The sequence below is a fragment of the Aspergillus fumigatus genome, chromosome 8 (assembly GCF_000002655.1).
Source record: "Aspergillus fumigatus Af293 chromosome 8, whole genome shotgun sequence".
NCBI classification, from domain to species: domain Eukaryota; kingdom Fungi; phylum Ascomycota; class Eurotiomycetes; order Eurotiales; family Aspergillaceae; genus Aspergillus; species Aspergillus fumigatus.
This window is the reverse complement of record NC_007201.1, coordinates 1,679,048-1,701,348: the sequence shown is the minus strand read 5'-3', so window position 1 is coordinate 1,701,348 and position 22,301 is coordinate 1,679,048. Positions and strand designations below refer to the sequence as shown.

Below are 22,301 nucleotides of genomic sequence, written 5' to 3'. Positions count from 1 at the left end.
ACAGTGCGACTATTCTTGGCCGACTCCCCGTGGCGCTGGATAGATCTACAGAGTAATCCATTGCCATGGAACCAAAATAATTCATTCAAAATAGCGGCAAAACTTTGGCCCTTTTTATGTCAGTCTCACTAATCTTTTCATGCCCTATGAACGGTATGGTCATAAACATTTCACCTAGCGGTATGGATCTAACTAAGCATACTTCTCCCAGTGACTTACTCGTATGCAGATGAACACTGCCTATCCCTTGCGTCATAGTCCTTCGACACAGGGATAAGGCCGGACCCGACTCGGAGCCGTGAGAACGCGGATCTCACAAACACTGACCTGACCTTATTGGCCGCAGGGTGAGTCTTGGGCTGACAGATCAGACAGGTACAGGGACAGCACAGGTTCATCACCTCTATTCATGAGTTCTCCGAATGATGGCGGTTCAAGATCGACAGTCGGTGCATCAAGAGCCGTCACTTTGGCTATGCATAAAGAACCGCCGCGTACATCATGATGACACGGTGTGTTGTGCCAGAGCAAAGCAGCACAAATCAATCAAAGATATGCAGACCCACTCCCTCCTGGAGATGTCTTAGTGTGACCGCAGTTTCATTCCGGCCAATTGCGGCTTTGACGGGTCCAGAATTAGTGCGAGGATGGATGTCCCCAGTGCTGACCTAATATGGCGCCAGCAACAAAACAACTAAACAGTCATCTTTGACAGTCTGACCTCCAGCTCAACAGCATCAGTCTTGAACAATTTGTTGCTGATTATGTTATGGAGTCTGAAAATGTACAAAGGCTCGAGCAGTCGCAATTTTCTGAACAACCGGAGACTGTGCTAAACTCATTGTGCAGCAATGGATCAACAGAAGACCTACAATCCGAGAAAGTGCCCTCGGTGAAAGTTGCGATCCCACGACTCGCTCGTCCGAGGACCACCAGCAACCGGCGCATCAGGACGGCATGTGCGGCGTGCAGAGAACAAAAGGCCAAGTGCAGTGAACATCGACCATGCCTTCGCTGCATCAGTTTCGGCATCACTTGCACGACGCTCGAAAGTAAGCACGAAAGTAGGCAAAGGTGAGTAGGAGATCCGGACAAGCTCGAACATTTGACTGATCTTACATAGGCAAATTGAAGAACTTGAGCAGCAGGTTGCTCTCTACGAAGAGCTACTGCAGCACCTCCGGTTCAGAGTCGATACCCAAGATGCAGAGCTGATTGCGAGGACATTGCATCGAGTAATCATGACCGTCCATTTCCATTCGCCTTCTTGATTTGACAATTTTCAATAGCGGAGCTCGATCACCGGGCCTCCATCCCCGGATCCAGTCAGCGCGACACATCCGACCCCGACTCAGCCTTCGGTGGCCGTGGACTATGTGGAGGAGGACTACCATCGGAATCAGCAACTCCCACGCATTCGGCTATCTAGGGTCGCATTCCGAAACCTCCTGGATACGTGATCTAAGGAAGGAAATAGACAGGGCCACTCCTTTCACGGAGGCGAAGGCAGCTTCACCCGGCAACGGTTCCAAGGCTTTGACCTCGGTCAGCTATTTTCTGGATGATCAGAATCTCTTAGTCGATCAGAGTATTGCCCCCTATGATCGTCCTTCTCGTACCACTGGCGATAGGCTTATCCATCTCTATTTTGACGCGGTTCATCCCTCTTTTCCCATCGTCGGTAGGATTCCATTTATCCAGCAGTATGCATTATATTATTCCCGGCCGCTTATGCGACCGCCAGCCCGATGGCTTGCGATTCTGAACCTAATCTTTGCTCTGGGGGCCAAACTCCGACTTTTGCTTTCGGAGCCGTTGATGGACGGTTACCGATGGGCCCGTGGAGTATTTTTCCCGGGCTCAGATGCTCAACTTTACGACCGGCCAGATCTTTGACCATCCCAACCTGCAGCAGGTGCAAGCCGAGGGCCTGAGCGCATTTTGGCTCATGTCAATGGGTCACGTTAATAGGTAAATCTTCAGTCTCATCACCCCGGAATGGTGCCTCTAACCCAATCGGCAGGGCATGGAGAGCCTGTGGGGTCTCCATGAGGTCCGCCATCGCTCTGGGGATCAATCTCCGCAGCGAGAGCAAGGACACGCCGAATTTCTCTCGAGAGCTCCAATATCGGGTTTGGTGGTCCATATACACGCTGGAGAATACACTCTCCATCATGACTGGCCGTCCCACGAGTGCGGCAGACACATTCTGCACCACACCTCTCCCTATTCCTTACGAAGAGGACCAGTTTCATGGACCGATCGCGTCCCAACTTCTCTCGGACTACAGTGTCCGATATGGCTACATGCAAGCCTTCTCCTCGAGAAGGCACAAACCCCCCGCGTCCCAAGTCTCAACAAAACCTGCCCCGTCGGTCGGACACTACCTGGCTTCCACCATCAACGCGGCCGCGCCGAGTAATTCCCTCTACTTTCTGTATTTTATTGACATCACGATGATCATGCGGCGCGCAATCGACGAGCTGTATGCACCTCGCGGGTCGAGAGAACCTTGGCCGAATGTCGGCGCAGCAATAGTGGACCTGGTAAGAGACACAGACGCGTGGATCAGCAGCCTTCCCGAAGTATTCCAGTTTCGGCCGATGCAGGGGTCGAAGTTATTTGAACGGCAGCGATGGAGCCTTGCCTTTCGCTTCTACAGCAGCAAGATCACTCTTTCTCGCCCTTCGCTTTTGCCGCGCCGATCGGCCGCGCCCCGGCCAGGTCCAGAGTTCCCCGCTGGATCCAACCACGAATGCAAAGATCTGTGTTGACTCCGCCTGCGATATCCTGGACCTATTACCGGACACGCCGGATGTGCTCTGGCTGGTCCAGTTGTCGCCGTGGTGGAGTATCATCCATTATCTGATGCAGTCCGCGACCATCCTCCTCATTGAACTTGATTTTTGCGTCAAGTTCGACATCGACGAGGTCGCCAAAATCACGCTGATGGTGCAAAAAAGCTATGGAGTGGCTTCTTGCAATGGCTGTCGACAACCTAGCGGCTCAACGAGCCTGGGAGGTCTGCCATAGCCTCTACTGCTGTATTTCCCCAACGCCGGTCGACAGCCTGAAGATAACGCCTTCCCTCTCGACTTCCCCGGACGTACCGCGGAGCAATATCCTACGAGCGATGCAAGATGGGCTGCAACTTACACCGTTGAATGTGTCTCTGTCCCAGAATACAGTTGTTCATCCCACGCTGCAGACGACGTATGATCAATTTGTGCCTCGTGAATCTAGTGGAGATACGTCCGATAATCCTGGCAATACCTATTACCAGTAGTCACCAGAAGCGCTGTGTGTATCTGATCATGCGTGTTTTGATATCCATAGACCATAGTATGGAGTATGCTGTGTATAACCACATCAGCCAATAGAAGCATGGATGATGGATAGATAGATGGATGGCTAACGTCACAGGGAGGATTAGGTCACATATGATCGTGTGGGTTCCAAGACATGAGTGAGAGTGTGGCTCAGATCCGATCCCCAAATGACCATGAATTCTACAACGACCCAGAAGATGAAGCAAAAGTCATTGAGTGGGGGAAGAAATCAATATAAACTCATAAATTCTGAGATGCGACCTGTACTCCGTATGCACAGACTACACAATTGGCCTCGAGAGGGTGAATTGGTTCAAATGATGTGTTCCCGCGCCAAGGCCCACAGCTGCCTCAGGTTAACCACGTGGGTCAGCTGCCAAGAGATCGGCGCTTCTAGAGTCCAGGCATCTTCTAGGCATCCCCAGGCATCCCCAGGCATCCCCATCAAGTGACATGAGTATGTTTCTCTCATCTCAACCCCCGTTCCCTTTCATCATTCCTCTCTATTCTGTCGTCCATCCTTATTCCATCAAATTCCAGCCGGTTTGTGAGTAAATTTCTGAAATCCAGGCACTCCCAGTGCCAACTCCCAAGGTCATGGCCACTACTACCTCGTCGGTCGCCAGCTCCCCGACCGTCCCGCCGCAGGGGGGGATCCTCGAAGGTGGAAATCCGTCCCACTATGACCCCAAGAATCCCATTGTAACTTTCATCATTCAGGTCAGTATGTCAGTATTCCATTATGGTAAGCAGAGCTTAAAACTAATTGGACCAGGCTTCGATCATCATTATTCTTTGTCGCCTGATTCACTGGCCGCTTTCCAAGCTCCGACAGCCGCGCGTGATTGCAGAGGTCATTGCCGGTATCGTCTTGGGGCCATCGGTAATGGGGCGGATTCCCGGGTTCACAGAGGCAATCTTCCCTGCTGCATCTATTCCCAACCTGACTCTTGTCGCCAACTTGGGTCTCGTGCTGTTCCTGTTCCTCGTCGGCCTCGAGACCGATCTGCGTTTCCTCATCAGTAACTGGCGCGTGGCGGCGAGTGTCTCAGCGGCGGGGATGATTCTGCCATTCGGACTCGGCTCCGCGATCTCGTATGGTCTGTATCACACGTTCCGAACAGAGCCTGGAATGGCTCATATCGATTTCGGAACGTATCTGCTCTTTATTGGCATTGCCATGGCGATCACGGTGGGTGTTATGACATCCCAACGATTGATGACAACTACTCATTCAGGCAGGCTTTCCCGGTCTTGTGCCGTATCTTGACCGAATTAAAACTCCTTGGAACCAATGTCGGTGTCATTGTACTGTCTGCCGGTGTCGGCAACGACGTTGTTGGCTGGGTCTTACTCGCCCTTTGCGTCGCTCTCGTCAACGCAGGAAGCGGCATCACGGCCCTCTGGGTGCTGCTAGTCGCTGCCGGCTACATCGTCTTCCTGGCTCTCGTATTCCGCCCGTTGTTCATGCGCTTCCTGAACAAGACCGGAAGCTTGCAAAAAGGACCCAGTCAATCGGTTGTGACAATCACCATCCTCATAGCACTGGCCTCGGCATTTTTCACGCAAATCATTGGAATTCACGCTATCTTTGGAGGATTCATCATTGGCTTGTTATGCCCCCACGAAGGTGGTTTCGCGATCAAGTTAACCGAGAAGATTGAAGACCTGGTTGCGGTCCTGTTCCTTCCGTTATATTTCACTCTTTCGGGCCTCTCCACCAATCTCGGTCTGCTCGATTCCGGCACGGTCTGGGGATATGTCGTCGGCGTTATTGCCATTGCCTTCCTCGCCAAGGTGGCGGGCGGTGCTCTAGCCTCGAGACTCTGTGGCCTGCTCTGGCGGGAAAGTCTCTCCATTGGCGTTTTGATGAGCTGCAAGGGCCTGGTTGAGCTGATTGTCTTGGTAAGTACTTTTTTGCCATCGTCCCCCCAATCGACCACTGACCGTGATAGAACATTGGTCTTCAAGCGCGCATCCTTAGCACCCGCACATTCACGATTTTCGTTGTCATGGCGCTTGTGACAACCTTTGCAACCACCCCGTTGACCAGCCTCTTGTATCCGAAATGGTATCAGGTCAAGGTGGAGCGCTGGCGCCGTGGGGAGATCGACTGGAATGGGCATCTGATTCATCCCGATGGACGTCGGGACAGTGTTGCTGCTGCGAAGGAGCAGCTCGAGACTGCCGCCGTCCGCAAGATGCTCGTCTATCTGCGCCTGGACGGGCTCTCTAGCATCTGTACGTTAGCCGCTCTGTTAGGCCCCAACCGACCCGCCACGCCGGAATCCCCAAAGCTGCATCCGACCAAGGTCAAGGAGGCTCTGTCATCTCCAGAACCAGCAGTGGAAGAGTTCGCCGAGACGGAAGTTCAGCCGGAGCCGGCACTGCAAGTCCATGGTGTCAGGCTGATGGAACTCACCGATCGAGACTCTAGTGTCATGAGGGTCTCCGAGATCGACGAGTACACCCTGTGGGATCCAGTCATCAACACCTTCCGGGCTTTCGGCCAATGGCGCGATATTGCGATCGTGGCTGGCGTATCCGTCGTTCCCGAGCATTCCTATGCGGACACTATCGTGGGGATGGCTCGCGAAGAATCCGCAGATCTTCTGCTGATCCCCTGGAGTGAAACGGGTGGCATGAGCGAGGTCCAAACCGGTCTTGGTATTGACGAAGCCAGCCGATTCGTGAACGGGCCCTACACCGACTTTGTTTCGAACGTGCTGTCCAATGCGACGAGAAATGTGGGTGTTCTCGTCGAGAGGAACATATACAGCCGCAGCTCTGGCAAGCAGCGGCCACAACTCACCCGAACAGCCAGCGCACTCAGCGTTCGCAGTTCTACCTGGGGTGGTGCGACGGCCGCCGCGCGATCGCACCATATCGTGCTACCATTCTTTGGCGGCGATGATGACCGCTTTGCTTTGAAATTTCTTCTTCAACTCGCTCAAAACGACCAGGTCACGGCGACGGTGCTCCACATTGATGTTCTTCCCGGCCCTTCAGGGAAACCTGTCGCCAACGCCAATGATTCCCAAGCGGAGAGCTCGACCGGCCCTTCGACAGTCGCAGCAACATCGCCTGAAAGCGACGGCACCTTCTTCGCCTTGATGCGAGACTCACTCCCGGATGAGTTCAAGTCTCGCGTCATCTTCACGTGTCTCACGCCAAAGGCGGATGAGGATGTAATTGAGTTTACCATCAACGCCGTGAAAGAGGAGATGTCGCAAGCAACACCCAAAGCTGGAAACATCGTCGTGGTGGGAAGACGGCATAACGGGCTGGACCAGGCTCTGACGCTAGCAGCCGGTTCATCCCCGGACGAGGTCGGACCCGACGCCCGGCAGGCCCTTGGTGCGGTTGGGCAGGTCCTGGTCCGGACTGAAAATAAAATCGTGGGGAACGTACTTGTTCTTCAGGCAGGGACAAGCAGTGTGCGACGGTAAATAATGATCTTTGGGATATAAGAGCTTTGGATATTACTTTGGTTTGTTGATATACAAAGTTGCCGTCAACTTAGCATGTCGATTGGAAGTACATACGGAGTTATCCATTTGGAATCAATCTACTTTCGACGTTGTCAATCACAATGATCTGGTAAGAAGTTACAAATCAATCGCCTCATGCTTCCGGGGCGGTCATGCCAGCCGCCGCCGCCAACTTTGACCTGGCCCTTAGCGTTGGCCCATACCAGCAAACACCAACGGATTAAACGTCAACAACGTCGCCACAACCGCCAACAACCCCGAATACCGACTGCCCATATTATTGAAAAAAACTGCGATGCAAAGAGCGGGGATAGCGCGCCGAGCGTATTCCGCATGAAGCCCTGGCCCGCAATGGCCGAGCTGGAATTCTCCCTGTAGCAATCCGACGTAAAACTGTAGCAGCTCTCAAGATAAAGAAAATGCCCACGGTACTGAGGACCCAGGCAATCACCGGCGAAATCCAATGTAGCTCCTTGAACTACGTGAAGCTGTAGATAAAACAGTCCGATAGGCTGCCAGATAGAGCCGAGCAGTGCGCCGTAGAGGCGTGCCTCGGGTGTTGGTTCGCGGGCGGAGTCTGTGACGATGAAGCGGTATTTGCTGATCTGGGGGAAGTTGAGCGCGAAGCCGAAGGTTGTGCCTCTGCAGAGGGCGATATAGGGTACTACCGACCGGCAACGCCCTCGCTCCAGGCGTTTTTTTCCTGGAAGGTGATGGGGATGACGGAGAGGAAGAGGAGGTGAGGAACCAGGCGAGACTAAACCACAGACCAAAGCCGAGGAGGGCGGGTTTGGTGGCGAGTATGTGGATTGCCTTGGACGGAGGAATTGTGGAGCATTTCCTCGAGATCCAGCGCCAACCGAGGGTTTCGTCGATGAAGCTGGCGTATATGGGGGCGCCTACGGTGCCGAGGATGGCGATGTAGGAGAAGGTGGCCATGGGGACGGCGCGCTGGTTGGGCGTGTACATGTCGTCGAAGGTGCCGCCGACGAGGATAGTGCCGACGCAGCCGAAGAGGCCGAGCAGGGCGCGGCATACGATGATGGTAACGATGTTCTGGCCGAGTGCGAGGCCACTGAACATGATGGCGAAGAGGAGGTAGGCGCCGACAGAGACGACGCACCGGCCGGTGAGTTCGCCTTCGCAGAAGGGAGCCTGGAAGAGCGGAGCTAGGCACTTCAGTTGAAGGGGTTCTCCTTGTCTCCCTCCGCAAAGTCCAACACGAGGTATTGATTCCCGTTGTGGTATATCGTCTCAGTCAGGGTGAGGGGCATATCAACATCGACCTTTTGAATTGGGCCGTCGCTGGGAGTAAAGGTGTGGTCGTCGTAGAGACCCTGCAGGTACTTTCCACCAGCAACACGACCACACTGGCGCTGCTGGGTTTGAGAGTGCGAATGGGCACTTTCGGCATGGGACGCCTGGCTAGGATGGGAGTTGTCGGTCTTGTCTATGGTGGGAGTATGGGGAGGTGTGGATTGTTTTAGTGACTGTGGTACATCTGGTGCAGCTGGCTTAAATACGGAAGGCAGTGTGCTTCGTCGTCAGCTGCATAATTCATGCGATGAGTTGCTTTCAGAGTGATACAGCTAGTCAACGCATGATCTGTGCTCCATAGTGCAGCATCTTCCAGTGAATGGTACTCCGTACTACAACTGCTGTGGGTCACTGAAGCTTTTTCATCATAGACCTCGGTGAATGACAGAAGCGAGCAGCGATGGAGTGATGCTGAAGAGCAGTCTGAGGAGTCGTGGGTGTAAATCGTTGCTTTTCCCATGACTCTGTTTCTTCTTTTGTAATGTTGCGGAGATGGGAGCATGTACTGAAGACCGAGCGGTTGTAGACCGCCATGAATGCAGATATTATCATGCTGAGAATGCTTTTGAAATCTCGGACTGGGTGCATATTCTCTATTTTGGTCCTATGCTGGGCCAGTATACTGGCTTGGCATGAACGAGTGCCCTTGGCGCGGCAGCAGTAACCTCGTTATACTGACCGAGTCTTTGTTCGGGACAACGCTCATAAAGCTGCACAAAACTTATATTGAAAAACATGGTGCTGGAAAAGACAATTATTGGCCTGGGTAAACTTTATCCCTGAACAGTCATATAGGGAAGGAGGATTAATCGCAGCAGATGGTCTACAAAAGCCAATATATAACACATTCGACAAATATAATGGAGTGATGGGTCAGCCTGCGGCTATTCACGCCAAAGCAGGTCAATCATAGAAGCTCAACAAGCCAGAGTCTCCGTCAAGATGAGTTATAGAACCAACCACCTGCGAAATTAACCCGAAGCACCCGAGGTGCAGGACACACCCAGGCTTGAAGGCGTGTTATCACACAGAACGGTTGCCTTTCCAGATGGCGCCTTGACACTAAAAGCACTCATACTCACGTCGCAAGTGCCACGGGCGCCACAATTCAGGTTTGCAACGACCGGGTCATACTTGCCACTCGTGGTTCCCGAGAACCCCTTGACGACGATACCCTGCAGAATGGCATTGCCCGGGTTGCTCTCGCAGTAGGATTCACTTTCCCCGTAGCAGCTCTCGATCTGGAAGGCGTAGTCGCACCCGCGCACGTTGAAGTCGGAGAAAGTCACGTTCTTCACTGTCGACAAGCCATGGCCGTTCCCGCTAGGATAGGTCTTGATCCCGGCGGCCTTGGTCGACTCGATCATGGTGATGCGATGCGCGAGAATATTTTGCACCACATCGGGGCCGCTTTTGCCCAGCGAGCCGACGGAGATACCATGCGACCCGGTGCAGGTGACGTCCTCGACTGTCACGTAGTTGGAGCCGGGTTTGAAAGCCACACAGTCGTCATCGTTTGTCACACTGACGGACGAGATGGTGACATGCGTGCTGGCGCCGATGTCGAATCCGTCAGTATTCTTCGGAGGATTTTGGGAGTTGGAGGTTGCGTCCATGCGGAGGTTCTTGAAGGTAACGTGCTGCGTGTCGCCTTTGACCGAGTTGAACACGTTGGGGGGGTTTTTCTGGCGGAGGCCGGAGACTTCGATGTTGCTACCGCCAGTGATGTAAAGCAGCGTGGGACGTTTATAGTTCTTATCGGAGGCAAAACGATCGTATCTGTATCGAGTCAGCTCCGGCATCAACCTCACAGATAGATGCACCTTACGCATTCTGTCCATTGCCATCGATGACACCAGACCCCGTCAACGATCGGAGCCTCAAGCCATTGATCATATCGATATTGAGCATAGCGGTCTTGCCACCCCAGTACTCGGTAGAGCCACTGAACTTGAGAACCCCTTCGACTTGAATATCGCAGTTCGAACACCCAGCAAGATCCAGCACACTGTTCAGATAGTAGGTCGACCCAGCGGGGAACACTATCGTGCCTCCATTGCCGCACGAGGCAATGGCCTTCCTGATGGCTGGTACATCGTCGATCGAAGGACTTCCACCAGCCGTGGGCGTGCAGACGGCGCGAGGCTTGAGCACTGCATCGGGAGAGCGCTCAACCTGCGAGGGAGCAGCACTGCTGAGGCTTAAAAGAGAGAAAAGAGCGAGATTGCGAGGATACAGCATCTTGTGCATTCACTTCTGCAATGAGGGATGTTCGACATGATGGCGAGAATGCGCATGCATATATATATATATATATATATACTACTCGGAGTACATTGTACGAGACGGATGAACTGATCAAACCGAGAACTGGAGACAGAGACATTACGGACTGGCTGAATTGCAGACGTCTCGGGATCTACGGAGCAATATGTAACTAAATGGAATCCTCCGGTTTCATTCGGGGAGACAAGCAAGGTCAGACTGTTTCAACGCAGCTCCATCCTAAATCTGCAAAGCTCAAATTATCCCGCCACTGTCGCAGCCTGAACAGGGGAAGTGCCAGCCCGTTAGAAAAAGACGGGGATTGTGGAGAACCCGGTTAAACAGATCAAGGAACCGGTTGTGCTCCTTGGGTGGGGTGGTCTACGGATAAATGCCAAACTTGGCTTCCTTGGAGTATGGACTGTCCTCGGGGGGACTCGGCCAATCCTACGGATCCTCCGGATTCTGGAAGGATTGAGATAGGGCCAATTGGCTACATCCATTCATGGAAAATTCGAAACAGCGAGGATCTGGCGACGGAGAAATTCTCCAGGGATGCGTCATATGATATTCTGGTGAAATCAGACTGTATCAGTTGGCCGACGACTGGTAAAATTTCCAAGGCCAATGGACAATCAATGAGTGTCTCATCCTTCGAAGCGAATGACTATCTCGCTGCTATTGATGCCTTTGATTGAGGGGGTCGGATTTTAGCTCGTTAAATGAGTGAACATTGCTGAGTAGTACTGAATGTTTGCCAAGAGTGGCAGTGCCGAATGAAACCATACCACTGCCAAATCGGGCAAGCCGGGTATATAATTCAATATATTCCAGGTCACCTTATATCAGTTACTGCAACATTTCATTTATAAGACGACTATCCCCCCCCCCCCCCCCCCCCCCTTCCCGGTCTCTTGGAGGATGAACAGTCATTTGTCAGGACATCCAGAAGACCGGAACAGCCACACTGTCGACTCCTGACTTCAGGCACCAGAATGTATCTTCCCTCTCTCGTCCTCGGCCTTCTTGGCTTTGGCCTCACGGCTTCTACAAGCCCCATCGAAGAACGGTCGAATCGCAGTAAAGCCCCAGCCGGATGCCTTACAGTCGGCTCATCGGGTACGTACGCGACCATTGGCGCTGCGTTGAGCGCTCTCGGCAGCTCCACGTCCGACGCCTGCATCTTCATTGGTGCTGGAACGTACCAGGAGCAGATCACCATCGACTACAAGGGCAAACTCACCATGTACGGCGAGACGACCGACACGAGTTCATACAAGCAGAACCTGGTCACTATCACCCATAGCATTTCCTCTCCTGAGGCGGGATCGCTTGACAAGAGCGCCACGGTCAATGTCCGGTCGGACGGGTTCAAGATGTATAACATCAATGTTATCAACGGTTACGGCAAGGGCGCACAGGCTGTTACGTATGTTGTCCTCTGACCCCTCCGTCGGAGGTAGCTGACAGGGATATGTTAGGCTCGTCGCCAATGCCGACAAACTTGGCTTCTACGGATGCAGTTTTGTCGGCTACCAAGACACTCTCTACGCCAAGGCCGGTCGTCAATACTACTCTAACTGCTACATCGAGGGTCGGTTCTTTTCCACCTCCATCCATCCACGCCTCACCCGCATATGCTAATGTCCTCCAGGAGCCGTTGACTACATCTTCGGTGACGCCTCGGCCTGGTTCGGCGAATGCGACCTCGTGTCCGTCGGCCCCGGCTACATTACCGCCATGTCGCGCACGACGGCGGACGAGACCACCTGGTACGCGATCGACCACTGCAACATCTACGGGAAGCCCGGCGTCGATCTTACCAGCGCGGTGTACCTTGGTCGGCCTTGGCGTGTGCTTGCCCGTGTCATCTTCCAAAATTCCCAGTTGTCGAACATCATCAACCCCAAGGGCTGGAGCCCCATGGCAACGGGGGCCACACCGCTCTACTATGAGTACAATAACAAGGGTGCTGGAGCGGATACCTCGAAGAGAGAGTACGAGTCTCCCATCTCTGGTGCTGTTAGCATCGCCACGGTTCTTGGCGGCGGTTGGAACAGCTGGGTTGATACCACGTATTAAGAGTCGTTGGTGGGCGGGACGCTTTGCACATGGTTGTTGAGGAGTACCTATTCACTTCATAGTTCCATTTCTTCCCATCGTTGTTTCAACAGCGGATGCGCCAATTTATTAGTGGTCTCGCTTTCACTTGGCCCCATATGCTCATGAAAGCCGTCATACGCAAGTTCGACTCACCTTTGCCAAGGCCAGCCAGGTTCGGATTCGCACTTGCAGCCAGTGAAAGCCGTACTCCGTACTATAGGATCATTGTAACCTAACACGACGTTCAGAAGTGGCGGGTCTTGAACAACATCAGATCTACCGTGTTTGTTGCCAAGATGTCTTTGACGACCAAATCATGCTGGTTATGGATGCCATCCAAAGGGGCGCCTCTCCGCAGGCACTTTGTGTATGTGGCGGCAACCCTTGACGAAGGGTCGGTACAGCCCGACAGTTGCCCTCAAGGGCGCCAATATACAACTCACAAATTGATGGCGGCTCACTTGTTGGCATTTCAAACCCCCTTCCCGAGAGTGACAGAATCATCCCATCCCCACTTGCCGCAATAGTGGGCAAAAAACTCTGGGTGCGACAAGCGCGCACCGAGTCGAACTTTTCCCCTTGCCAATATCCCTGCCCTGTTTGATGATCAGATCGACCAGAAGTCAGGCAAATCCGTTTTCGCTGCGAGGTGCACTGCCTTCTTGTTGATGAGCGAGACGCCGCGGCAGAGAGTGAGCAAATTTGTTAAGAACCTCATATCATTGCTCCAAATGAGTACTTGGGCAATGTCTTCGGCGACATCGACTCGTATCCAATCAACGAGAGCCTGGTGCAGAGGCTACGTAGATTGCTGCGGCGTGGGTCCTCTCATGTGTGCAGGTGCCTTCAATCCCTGGTAGCAGAGCTGCTGTCATGCCTGATGCACGAAGCCCTCTGCAGTGTAACTGGTATGCAGGATACAGCATGCTCAGATGGAAACAGATGATTGTGCGACAATGTGGGCGGATACGTCTCTTTGCGTGTCACGTGGCTCTACTGTCAGTCAATACTACTTTTCAGAGCCTTCCATGACTTGAATTCTGTTCTCAGTATATGCTCTATTCTCTGTTTTGCTCCATGTGCTTCACACCTCGATGTCCATAATCACTGCCATACAGGGCATGACGACTCAACAGCCGCCGCGGATTCCTGTCCCTCCTTGGGCGTCTTTGTATTAGGAAGAACACAGAGTAAAATACAGCAATCTTTTTCGTGGATCAGAGGAACCTCTATTTCGTTGCAGACAGATATTACCCGTCTATTTCTGTTCTTTCCTACCTGCTGCTCATTGAGTATAAAGGCTAAGAGGGCTACTTGTGATTAAATATCCCGCCCGCTTACACCACCTGCGACCGGGCGGCACCAGCTATGGTCCAAATCAAACAGGTTGTCATATTCAAGAAGATAATAGAGACACCACTACATTTAATTAAAACTCTTGATCAAGCGATTGAGATGTGTGGCAGCCTCACTCGTTGACAGCCTCAATGCAGACCACCAATTCAGCGATGGATATAATGGACGAGGTTAGACATTATTGATGATCCTTGTCCATGCTTCCATGTATGCAGTCAGCACATGTATCACCTTCACCGATGGCATCATCACTTCTTGGCACAGTCATATGGCTTGTGATGGGCAATCAGCGCTGCCAGTCAATCAGCATAATTTCTGACTCAGATCAGTATACCAGAGTGTTCTACATATCAACATGTCATCGACACCTGGTAATGCCAATGCTTGACTCGGGGGTCAAGACTGCATGAGGGAGCTTGGTGACGCTTGGGGCGGATTGGCGCACGGGAGGAGGCGTTGTGGCCGCCATAGGATCCACCAAGTACCTTCACAGTAGTGGCCAGGAGCCACTGAGAGTACGCCCCCAGGGCTAATGACGGGTGGCTTCACCCCGCCGGGGCGCAAAAACCTCCCCACACAACTTGATCAAGTGCAATTATTGGCAGAGTCCGGTGTCAAGTGATAACCTAGCGGATGTCCCTCCAGCCACTGATCTCATCCCATCCCGCGACGATGCCGGCTACTCGGCTATGCTTCATCCGTGGACTTCTGAATCCAGCGCAAACGGTCTCATAGGGCAGAGATCCCGGGACGCTGATGACAGCATACCCCCGGTTTCTGTGGGCCAGGACAGCCCAGTCAGAGACACTGGTCGACTATAATTCCGGGATCATCTAGAGTCTTCGAATGGTGTGCCAATAGGCTGTCAAGTATCGCCGACAGCGTTGGAACTGTTAGTCGAAGATGCCCGCATCAGTGACTGACCATCCAATGGGAGTCCCCGTCAGCGAGTCAATCAGTCGGCATGGAGGTAACCCCCCCCCCCCCCCCATGTTTGAAACAATGCCCCAGAGCATATAAGACTGGAACAATCCCCACAACTGATCCGGAGGAGGCATGGTGCCCGATTACCCCAGGTTATATACCTTGACCGAAGCCGACGCGGAGAAGAGAGAGAAGACCCTGTAGACTTTGTTTATCCCTCGACTAGTTTGTGATTTTGACAACTACCACCACCGCCATGAAAGAAGGTGACTTGCCTTCGCCTGTCGCGGATGAGACGGTTGGGCCCCAAGGAGAAAAGCCCACGGCCTTCCAACATGACGAGAATGCCACTCCGCGAAAGGACCTTTTCGACCTCGAAGGCCGACCGCCCGATAAGCTGAATGCGGTGTTTGAGAATCCTCTCGCCCACGTCCCCCGAGATACACTGCTGGAGAATGTGGAAGACTTCTGCCAGAAATTCGGGTTGATGGACCACATCGACGCATTTCGCAAAGGGGCCCTCATCTCGCAGAACCCCGCTGGTGCTTTGGAATTGCCGGAGCTGCAGGAGGATGAGAAGGCCATCCTTCGCCGGGAGTCGACTCACAAATGGTCCCAGCCATGGCAGCTGTACTTTATGGCTTGTAAGTACTCCCAACGGATGATAACAGGGGCTACTACGCAAGGCAGAGCTGACCTCGCTCAGCCATGTGCTCGCTGGCTGCCGCAGTCCAAGGCATGGATGAAACGGTCAATAATGGCGCCCAAGCCATCTACCTGAAGCAGTTCAACATCACCAACCCCGATCACCCTGAAGACTCGAGATTTTCGCAATCCATGCAGAGATACCTGACCGGCCTCATCGTCGGCGCGCCGTACCTGGCCTGCGCCATTCTGGGGTGCTGGCTCACCGAACCTCTGAACCGCTATTTCGCCCGGCGTGGAACCATCTTCCTGTCGTGCTTCATCGCCGCCGTCGCCTCGGTCTGGGAGGGCGTCGCCAACTCCTGGGTCAACCTCTTCATCGCTCGCTTCGTGCTGGGTCTCGGGATCGGTTCCAAGTCATCGACTGTGCCCGTCTACGCGGCAGAATGCTCACCGGCCCCGATCCGAGGCGCCCTGGTGATGATGTGGCAGATGTGGACGGCGTTCGGGATCATGCTGGGGAACATCATGGGGGTCGCATTCATGGGCTTGTCCGACGACCTCTCCTGGCGTCTCATGCTGGGTTCCACCGTGGTCCTGCCGCTGATTGTCTGCGTCCAAGTCTACTTCTGTCCCGAGTCGCCTCGGTGGCTGATCGAGCACAACAAGATCGACAAGGCGTTTGCCGCGTTCCGGACCCTCCGGCCGAGCGACCTGCAGGCGGCCCGGGACCTGTACTACGCCTATGTCGGAGTGGAGCTGGAGAGGAAGGTGAACAAGGGCAAGAACTTTTTCACCATGTTTCTGGAATTGTTTACGATTCCTCGCAACCGTCGGGCTACTCTGGCTAGTTGGATCGTCATGTTCATGCAACAGGTACGAGTGTTTGATTCCATTTGACTTTGAAACGGCACTGGGCTAAATAATTCGACAGTTCTGCGGCGTCAACGTAATCGCCTACTATTCCACCACCATCTTCGTCGAATCCGGCTACAGCATCCAAGAAGCCCTCCTCGCATCCATGGGCACCGGCATCCTCAACTGGGTCTTCGCTCTCCCCGCCTTCTTCACCATCGACACCTGGGGCCGCCGCAACCTCCTGCTCTTCACCTTCCCCCTCCTGGCCATCTGCCTCTTCTGGTCCGGCTTCTCCTTCTGGATCGAACCCGACGACCCCTTGAGCAAGAAGCGTGTCGCCATGGTCACGACAGGCATGTATCTGTTCGAGGTCTTCTACTCGCCCGGCGAGGGTCCCGTGCCGTTCACGTACTCGGCGGAGGCATTCCCGCTGCACGTGCGGGAAGTGGGGATGTCGTGGGCCACGGCGACCACCTGGTGTTTCAACTTCATTCTCTCGTTTACGTGGCCGATGCTGCTGGACACGTTCAAGCCGCAGGGTGCGTTTGGGTGGTATGCGGCGTGGTGTCTGGTCGGTTGGGTGCTGATCTTGCTTTTTGTCCCGGAGACCAAGGGTGAGTCTGTTTCCCCCTGTCACTCGTCTGGACGCTGATGTGCTTATGATTGCAGCTCTTACGTTGGAGGAACTGGACCGGGTGTTTTCTGTGTCGACGAGGAGGCATGCCGCGTATCAGATTCGGAACGCCGTCTGGCATTTTCGGGTTTGGGTCCTTCGGCAGAAGCTTCAGCCGTTGCCGAAGTTCTATGAGTGGGAAGAGGGTCGGAAGGAGTCGTAAGCCCTCTTCTTTTTGGCCGTGCGAAGAGCCATGTGGGTTTGGTTGCAGGGTGTAGATGGCTGAGTATGTTGCACTCTGTGCAAGTGGATAGTCTCAGACGCTTCGCTCAAGTCGTTGATACCTTACTTGAATTAGTTCCATCATTAATTGATTCCAGCTTTTCTCACCAGTAATTTGGATAACTGTATCCGGTATTGTCCGAATGCAAGCCGAGGCTGTAGACTGCTGCGATCGTCCGTGATACTTTTCTCCCACGACAATCTATAGTCGCAGACTGTCTCGCACCCTCGGCAGGCATCATCAAATCATTCCCGACTCGAGACAGCCAGAAAGTCGGAAAAGTCAAACGACCACCTATAGAATCCGTTGCTGAGATCGACCGGTCGCTGATGGCGATTGAGTCCTCCTGGGCTGGCGTGCTGTTCTCGCCCTCGTGCCATGCCTGTGTTGAGAGGGATATATTCCGGTAGAGCCAAGGGGCGGGGGATATTTCCTGCGGCATTCTGGTGCGAGGGACGCGATTCTTCCCCCTCTTGAGCGGATGACCAGGCTCGAGACTGCCGCGGCAACCTGGTTGTCCCAATCGCTCCGCCCGCGATATTGCTTCCACGAAGACTCCCTAGAGACGGCCCGGCATCCGCTGCACTTCCACTTATTGGGGGTGCATGCTCTTTGATCGGCTCGTTGAAGATGCCAAGTTTATCGAGTAGTTCGTGCACAATCGGTCGGTTATTGCCATCGCGATCGACCTCGGGGAGTCGGGTATTCTGCTGAACGCATTCGTATAACTTCCTCAGCCCAATCATCAGATACGCCTGGTGCTCTTCCAACATATCCACATATCTTCACTTGTCAGATTCATCTCTCACACATTGACACAGACGACTTACCCAGCGGGGTACTTCCGCCGCAGCGGCTTCTTCTCCTGATAGACGCAAGGGATGTGGTCCCCGCAGCGAATGCACGGTTTTCCTCCATCACACTGAGACAGTCAGCGTTGTCGCACGTTATCCACAAGAACGGATGCGTACTCTGGCCTTTTGCGCACGGCACCGGTCGCAGGCCCTGCCGATCCGTCTCCGGGCCCCGTGGGTCGCTTGGTAGGGATCGTCGGCGTCCGAGGGGCGTTTTCGCGCGCTTCCTGACCTCATATTGGGGGAAGAAGCGTATCTTTAGATCAAATCAAGCGATCCACGCGATGGGCTGGGTGAAAGCAAGCACCTGTCCTAATGAATGATTTCCCCTGACCCTCGCTCTGAATCGTCGATTTGGGTATCAACGCAAAATCAAACGATTAGAGGATTATGACGTCCAATACCCACTTACAGCCTTGCAGCCCTGAAATCCTGAAATCCCGAACAATCTGGCCATTCTCGATGCTCTATTAGTGGCCTATCATAGCCCGGCACTAGTCTGGCCCACTGTCGACGGTGGTTGCATTCAGTCAAAGGCACATGTGAGCATGAGTGCCTCTGTCGCTAAGGAGGCTGCTGGCTACAAGGTTCAGAGGGGGAAAGTCAAATTCATCCCTTCTCAGACGAAAAGCTTAGTCGATTCGAAATGTGTAATCGACAGGCGAGAAGCAATGAACCATTGCACAGACTGACTCAGGGAATCACCGTAAATCATTCTATTCGCTAGCCCTAACATCGTGATGCCCACCAATACCTCAATCTAGGGATCTTGCTGACAATCCATGATTCATGAATTGAAATCCTGGAAATCCCCAGAAACCAGATCACCATTACCAAGGGGAATGGGATCTGGGAATGGACGGGGAGTGGAAGTGGGAAGATGCTTCCGTGGGCATCCGCAGTGGAGACTGGAATGGAACATGGCCAACGATTGCTCTCGATGCGCCAATCAATAATACCACCAAATGTCCCGCAAGGTTCGGTGGTTACATTCTTTTATTCATGATGTGCAAGTGTTTGCATCATAGATTGATAAAGCACCAGTACAGTGTCCAAATTTGATATCTCGACGGTGGATACGTCTAGGTTTAAAATTGGCTCGGGATACAGATCATTCACTCCACGTAGCTTTTCTGACTGGATATTTCCTGGGGGTTACGAAGTACTTGTGTTTTCCCTGTGCAGAAGTAGTTGTAAGTAAACAAAGCACACCCTGTCCTCAGCGACTGGGCACTATAATGTAAGGCCTCATCTCAACGCATGAAGATTACAACGAGGCGCCGAGCTAGCACCAACAATGTATACCGTGGGATCTCTCACTACCCTCAAAACCGGAACGCAGCCGCCTCGAGTGGCCTCATCAGCCCCTCTACCTCCCATTCCAACCCATACAGCGGCCGTGGAATAACGACCAGGGTTTCGCGTCCACCCAGCCGTTTCAGCACACCAGAGACTGCTCTCCATTTATCCAAGCGGTCGGCCGGGGTATTCTCACCATACCGCACCGATTCGACATACAGCTCCGGAATGACCTGAGTCGCGCCGGGGTTAAAGACGAGGGGAGTTCCAGCAGGGTGCGCGGAATTTCAAGAGAGTTTGCAGAAAAAGGTACAGAATTCGCGGATTCTGGTGGTTCCCTCGTAGGCGAGGTAGATGGTTATGGAGAAGATGAGAATTTCCCGATAGGTGATGTCGCGGATTTCGCGAGGGAGACGGAGGAATACAGACTCATGTTGATTGCACGTTCGCAGTCCATCCTTGGCATAAATGGAATGCTGTTCTCAAGGGGAAGAATTTGACGTGCGAAAGGATCCAGACCAAAATATACAACGATCTCGTCTTCTGGATGGCGGGTAACATATATAAGCGTGCAGGATGCGGGATCAGGAAAACGAAAGCAGGCCATTTCTGTATGAATCTCATTGCTGGCGTTTTTAGTCATTAACTGGAACTCGTATGGTGCAGACGGTGCCCTGGAGTCTAGGGGATTGAATCTCTCCTGGCTCTCAAGGACGACATCAATGCCATTCAGTACTATGTCAAATCAGGACGGTCGTTAAAAGTACTGTGTGAGATGGCCAATACGTTCTTCATGAAGATGATCAGGATTCTACGGCCACGCCACAAATCATCTCCTTGGTCTGGTAGCTGGCTGTTTTGATCCACCCCGCTGGACAGTGGCAGGCGTACAGGACACGCTGCCATTCTCTCAGAAGCTTAGAGCCATTGATCATTGTGCTCGCGTATTGGTCGTGGAGGATGTCATTTATCGAGGCGACCTAAGTCCAGCCAAGTCCAGCTCAGAAGAAGATCTACAAAGTGCACTGGATCAGGTCTCCATCAGTTGGATCGATCAAGACGCTGAGCGCCCTGCAGTCGACCCTCGCCAGACCTTACTCGATCGTGTCTCGTACAAACTGGAGGCCCTATACCGAATTGGCACCAATCTTTGCAGAATGGTTGACGGGCCAAAGTAAAGGTCCTATGTCAACGGCCATACTGCTCCTTCCCGAAGGTAGCAACCCCTGGCGTTTTAAAAGGTGTACAAAGTCAAGAGGCAGGTTGAAGAGGATTCTTCTCTCGATCCCATGATGGCGATTTGTTGCCCACATGAGGTGGACACGCAGACCAAAATCGAGGAAGCGAACAAGGAGGCTCGGGAGTGCATCTGTAATGAGTTAGGACCGAAGAAAGCATCCCTCAATTGGGAAGTATGTGACAAAAGCCGCATAATCCGCATTCGAGCCGTCTACCGAGATGAGGCTAATGATGCAAGGGTAGTTGTGTGAGTTGAGGAAGCGTACACCCTGGCCGCAGACATGTACATATCCGGGAGGCTAGCAGGGAGCACATTTCTGAAATAGAGTGACCATCCCCATTGATGGTATATTTCGTTTCCCCTGCGAGTCATGTCACTACCAGTCATGTGCCTGTTAGAGCCAGAGGCTGTTTTTAATAGATTGGCGGACGCTTGGCATGTCTGTTCCGCTGTTTGGGGATTGTTTCGTCCATGAATGGTCGAGCGCCATAGGAGTCTGTCCTCCAGGCCCAACGCTTGGCCCTCCCTTTTCACATACAAAGAGAGCATCTCATTGGCGGAGATGACCCTGAAGAATGGCAATGGAGAAAACAATCTCCAGGGAATGTCTTACCGTCCGACCAGAACTACAGACCCCCGATTCTTGGCGTTTTGCTCCACCGTAAGGGGGCATATATAGATCTTCAGGAACCGTGTTGAACGCCCTCACTATCCATTCCATAGCTATTCACTAGCCACTACTCTCTTTAATCAGCATCTACTTATCTTTATTGCAACAATTGTATATAATGAAGACTACTTTCTATCTCGCCGCAATCCATCTGCTGGCCAGCTCCGTTTGCGGTCTCCCGCTGCAGGACAGCCAGATCCCAGGGTACCTCGACGCTCCTGCTGGCAGAGCATGGGTTGAGAAGCGCCAGAGTAGCTCCTGGAATCCCCCAGCTAATCTCGTCAAGCCTCTCAACGAGGTACATATCCCATCTCACCTCTAGCCTAAAATCCCCCAATCTAACATCTGCCCACATCCAGGTCTGGGAGCACCAAATGGCCACCTACAGCGACCCGATGGGATTCAAGAACTACGGCTTCGACCAGGTAATTGCCGGCCGTGGTCAAATAAATTACTGCGTGCGATGGGACTCAAACCAGAAGGTAACCGCCGCACAACGCGAGCAGATCGCCGCTGCGGTGACGCGCTCCTTCAACAAGTGGATCGCTGGGCTCGCCGGGTTCGACGGCTTTCCGTATAACACGGTCGAGGTGAACGTCGTCGGCTACGCCGTGCGCGATAGGTCCCTTCTGGAAGGCGACACCTCGGGACTGGACATCTACACCACCACGGACGAAGGCGGGATTCCCCAGTGCGATCCGCGGTGTGGACGGTTCTTCCACCAGGACGGGGATTACAGTCAGTGTCCGGGCGGTGCGAGCCGTCACTACGGTATTGTGCTCTTCCCTGCGGTAAATTACTGTGACTAACGATCGTAGACGAGAGCTTGTGGCTCACAGATGGTTTCCAGGGCGGCGCAGGCGGCGACTGGGGCCAGCGCATGGGCCAGGAGTATTTTATGCAGAATGTTGACTCGGAGAATATCCATATCTACCTGCATGAGCTTGGACATACCTTTGGCTTGGATGGTTAGTCTGTTCCTTGTTTTCCTTGGATGAGTCTGCGCTGACACTGCATCTAAGATTTCTATGACTGGACTCCCACCGGCCAGACG

The 22,301-nt window shown here is 53.2% G+C and overlaps 7 protein-coding genes across 7 annotated transcripts; 5 read left to right on the top strand and 2 right to left on the bottom strand.

Annotated features, from left to right (window-relative positions):
* Nucleotides 1–684: 684 nt before the first annotated feature.
* AFUA_8G06930 (uncharacterized protein) lies at nucleotides 685–3,286 on the top strand (the record flags this gene model as incomplete). Its single annotated transcript, XM_077805344.1, has 6 exons — nucleotides 685–1,074; nucleotides 1,124–1,235; nucleotides 1,327–1,845; nucleotides 1,889–1,971; nucleotides 2,024–2,724; nucleotides 2,964–3,286. The coding sequence occupies exons 1-6, from the start codon at nucleotides 770–772 to the stop codon at nucleotides 3,284–3,286; spliced, it is 2,043 nt and encodes a 680-aa protein (XP_077661470.1). The 5' UTR covers nucleotides 685–769.
* Nucleotides 3,287–3,777: 491 nt separating this feature from the next.
* On the top strand, nucleotides 3,778–7,266 carry AFUA_8G06920 (Kha1p). Its single transcript, XM_742398.2, has 4 exons — nucleotides 3,778–4,049; nucleotides 4,105–4,521; nucleotides 4,572–5,234; nucleotides 5,285–7,266. Exons 1-4 carry the CDS (start codon nucleotides 3,927–3,929, stop codon nucleotides 6,776–6,778), a joined length of 2,697 nt encoding a protein of 898 aa, XP_747491.1. The 5' UTR covers nucleotides 3,778–3,926; the 3' UTR covers nucleotides 6,779–7,266.
* Nucleotide 7,267: 1 nt separating this feature from the next.
* AFUA_8G06910 (uncharacterized protein) lies at nucleotides 7,268–7,903 on the bottom strand (the record flags this gene model as incomplete). The annotated part of the gene is made up of 1 exon (XM_077805343.1): nucleotides 7,268–7,903. One exon carries the CDS (start codon nucleotides 7,901–7,903, stop codon nucleotides 7,268–7,270), a length of 636 nt encoding a protein of 211 aa, XP_077661469.1.
* A 916-nt stretch (nucleotides 7,904–8,819) lies between these two features.
* On the bottom strand, nucleotides 8,820–10,387 carry AFUA_8G06890 (putative extracellular exo-polygalacturonase; the record flags this gene model as incomplete). Its single annotated transcript, XM_742395.2, has 2 exons — nucleotides 8,820–9,916; nucleotides 9,966–10,387. 2 exons carry the CDS (start codon nucleotides 10,385–10,387, stop codon nucleotides 9,109–9,111), a joined length of 1,230 nt encoding a protein of 409 aa, XP_747488.1. The 3' UTR covers nucleotides 8,820–9,108.
* A 908-nt stretch (nucleotides 10,388–11,295) lies between these two features.
* On the top strand, nucleotides 11,296–13,849 carry pmeA (putative pectin methylesterase). The gene is made up of 3 exons (XM_742394.2): nucleotides 11,296–11,831; nucleotides 11,884–11,996; nucleotides 12,057–13,849. The coding sequence occupies exons 1-3, from the start codon at nucleotides 11,398–11,400 to the stop codon at nucleotides 12,482–12,484; spliced, it is 975 nt and encodes a 324-aa protein (XP_747487.1). The 5' UTR covers nucleotides 11,296–11,397; the 3' UTR covers nucleotides 12,485–13,849.
* Nucleotides 13,850–14,839: 990 nt separating this feature from the next.
* On the top strand, nucleotides 14,840–17,297 carry AFUA_8G06870 (sugar porter family MFS transporter). The gene is made up of 4 exons (XM_077805342.1): nucleotides 14,840–15,429; nucleotides 15,492–16,306; nucleotides 16,365–16,902; nucleotides 16,958–17,297. Exons 1-4 carry the CDS (start codon nucleotides 15,042–15,044, stop codon nucleotides 17,122–17,124), a joined length of 1,908 nt encoding a protein of 635 aa, XP_077661468.1. The 5' UTR covers nucleotides 14,840–15,041; the 3' UTR covers nucleotides 17,125–17,297.
* A 4,068-nt stretch (nucleotides 17,298–21,365) lies between these two features.
* Nucleotides 21,366–22,220, top strand: AFUA_8G06860 (uncharacterized protein; the record flags this gene model as incomplete). Its single annotated transcript, XM_742392.1, has 3 exons — nucleotides 21,366–21,545; nucleotides 21,607–22,018; nucleotides 22,066–22,220. The coding sequence occupies 3 exons, from the start codon at nucleotides 21,366–21,368 to the stop codon at nucleotides 22,218–22,220; spliced, it is 747 nt and encodes a 248-aa protein (XP_747485.1).
* Between the last annotated feature and the right edge of the window lie 81 nt (nucleotides 22,221–22,301).

Bases quoted from the DNA above. Each gene is read 5' to 3' on its own strand.
- AFUA_8G06920 (XM_742398.2), top strand. From the start codon at position 3,927: ATGGCCACTACTACCTCGTCGGTCGCCAGCTCCCCGACCGTCCCGCCG. The intron at 4,050-4,104 runs GTCAGTATGTCA...TAATTGGACCAG, and splicing joins TTGTAACTTTCATCATTCAG to GCTTCGATCATCATTATTCT. The intron at 5,235-5,284 runs GTAAGTACTTTT...TGACCGTGATAG, and splicing joins TGGTTGAGCTGATTGTCTTG to AACATTGGTCTTCAAGCGCG.
- pmeA (XM_742394.2), top strand. From the start codon at position 11,398: ATGTATCTTCCCTCTCTCGTCCTCGGCCTTCTTGGCTTTGGCCTCACG. The intron at 11,832-11,883 runs GTATGTTGTCCT...GGGATATGTTAG, and splicing joins AAGGGCGCACAGGCTGTTAC to GCTCGTCGCCAATGCCGACA. The intron at 11,997-12,056 runs GTCGGTTCTTTT...AATGTCCTCCAG, and splicing joins CTCTAACTGCTACATCGAGG to GAGCCGTTGACTACATCTTC.
- AFUA_8G06870 (XM_077805342.1), top strand. From the start codon at position 15,042: ATGAAAGAAGGTGACTTGCCTTCGCCTGTCGCGGATGAGACGGTTGGG. The intron at 15,430-15,491 runs GTAAGTACTCCC...GACCTCGCTCAG, and splicing joins GCAGCTGTACTTTATGGCTT to CCATGTGCTCGCTGGCTGCC. The intron at 16,903-16,957 runs GTGAGTCTGTTT...TTATGATTGCAG, and splicing joins TTTTGTCCCGGAGACCAAGG to CTCTTACGTTGGAGGAACTG.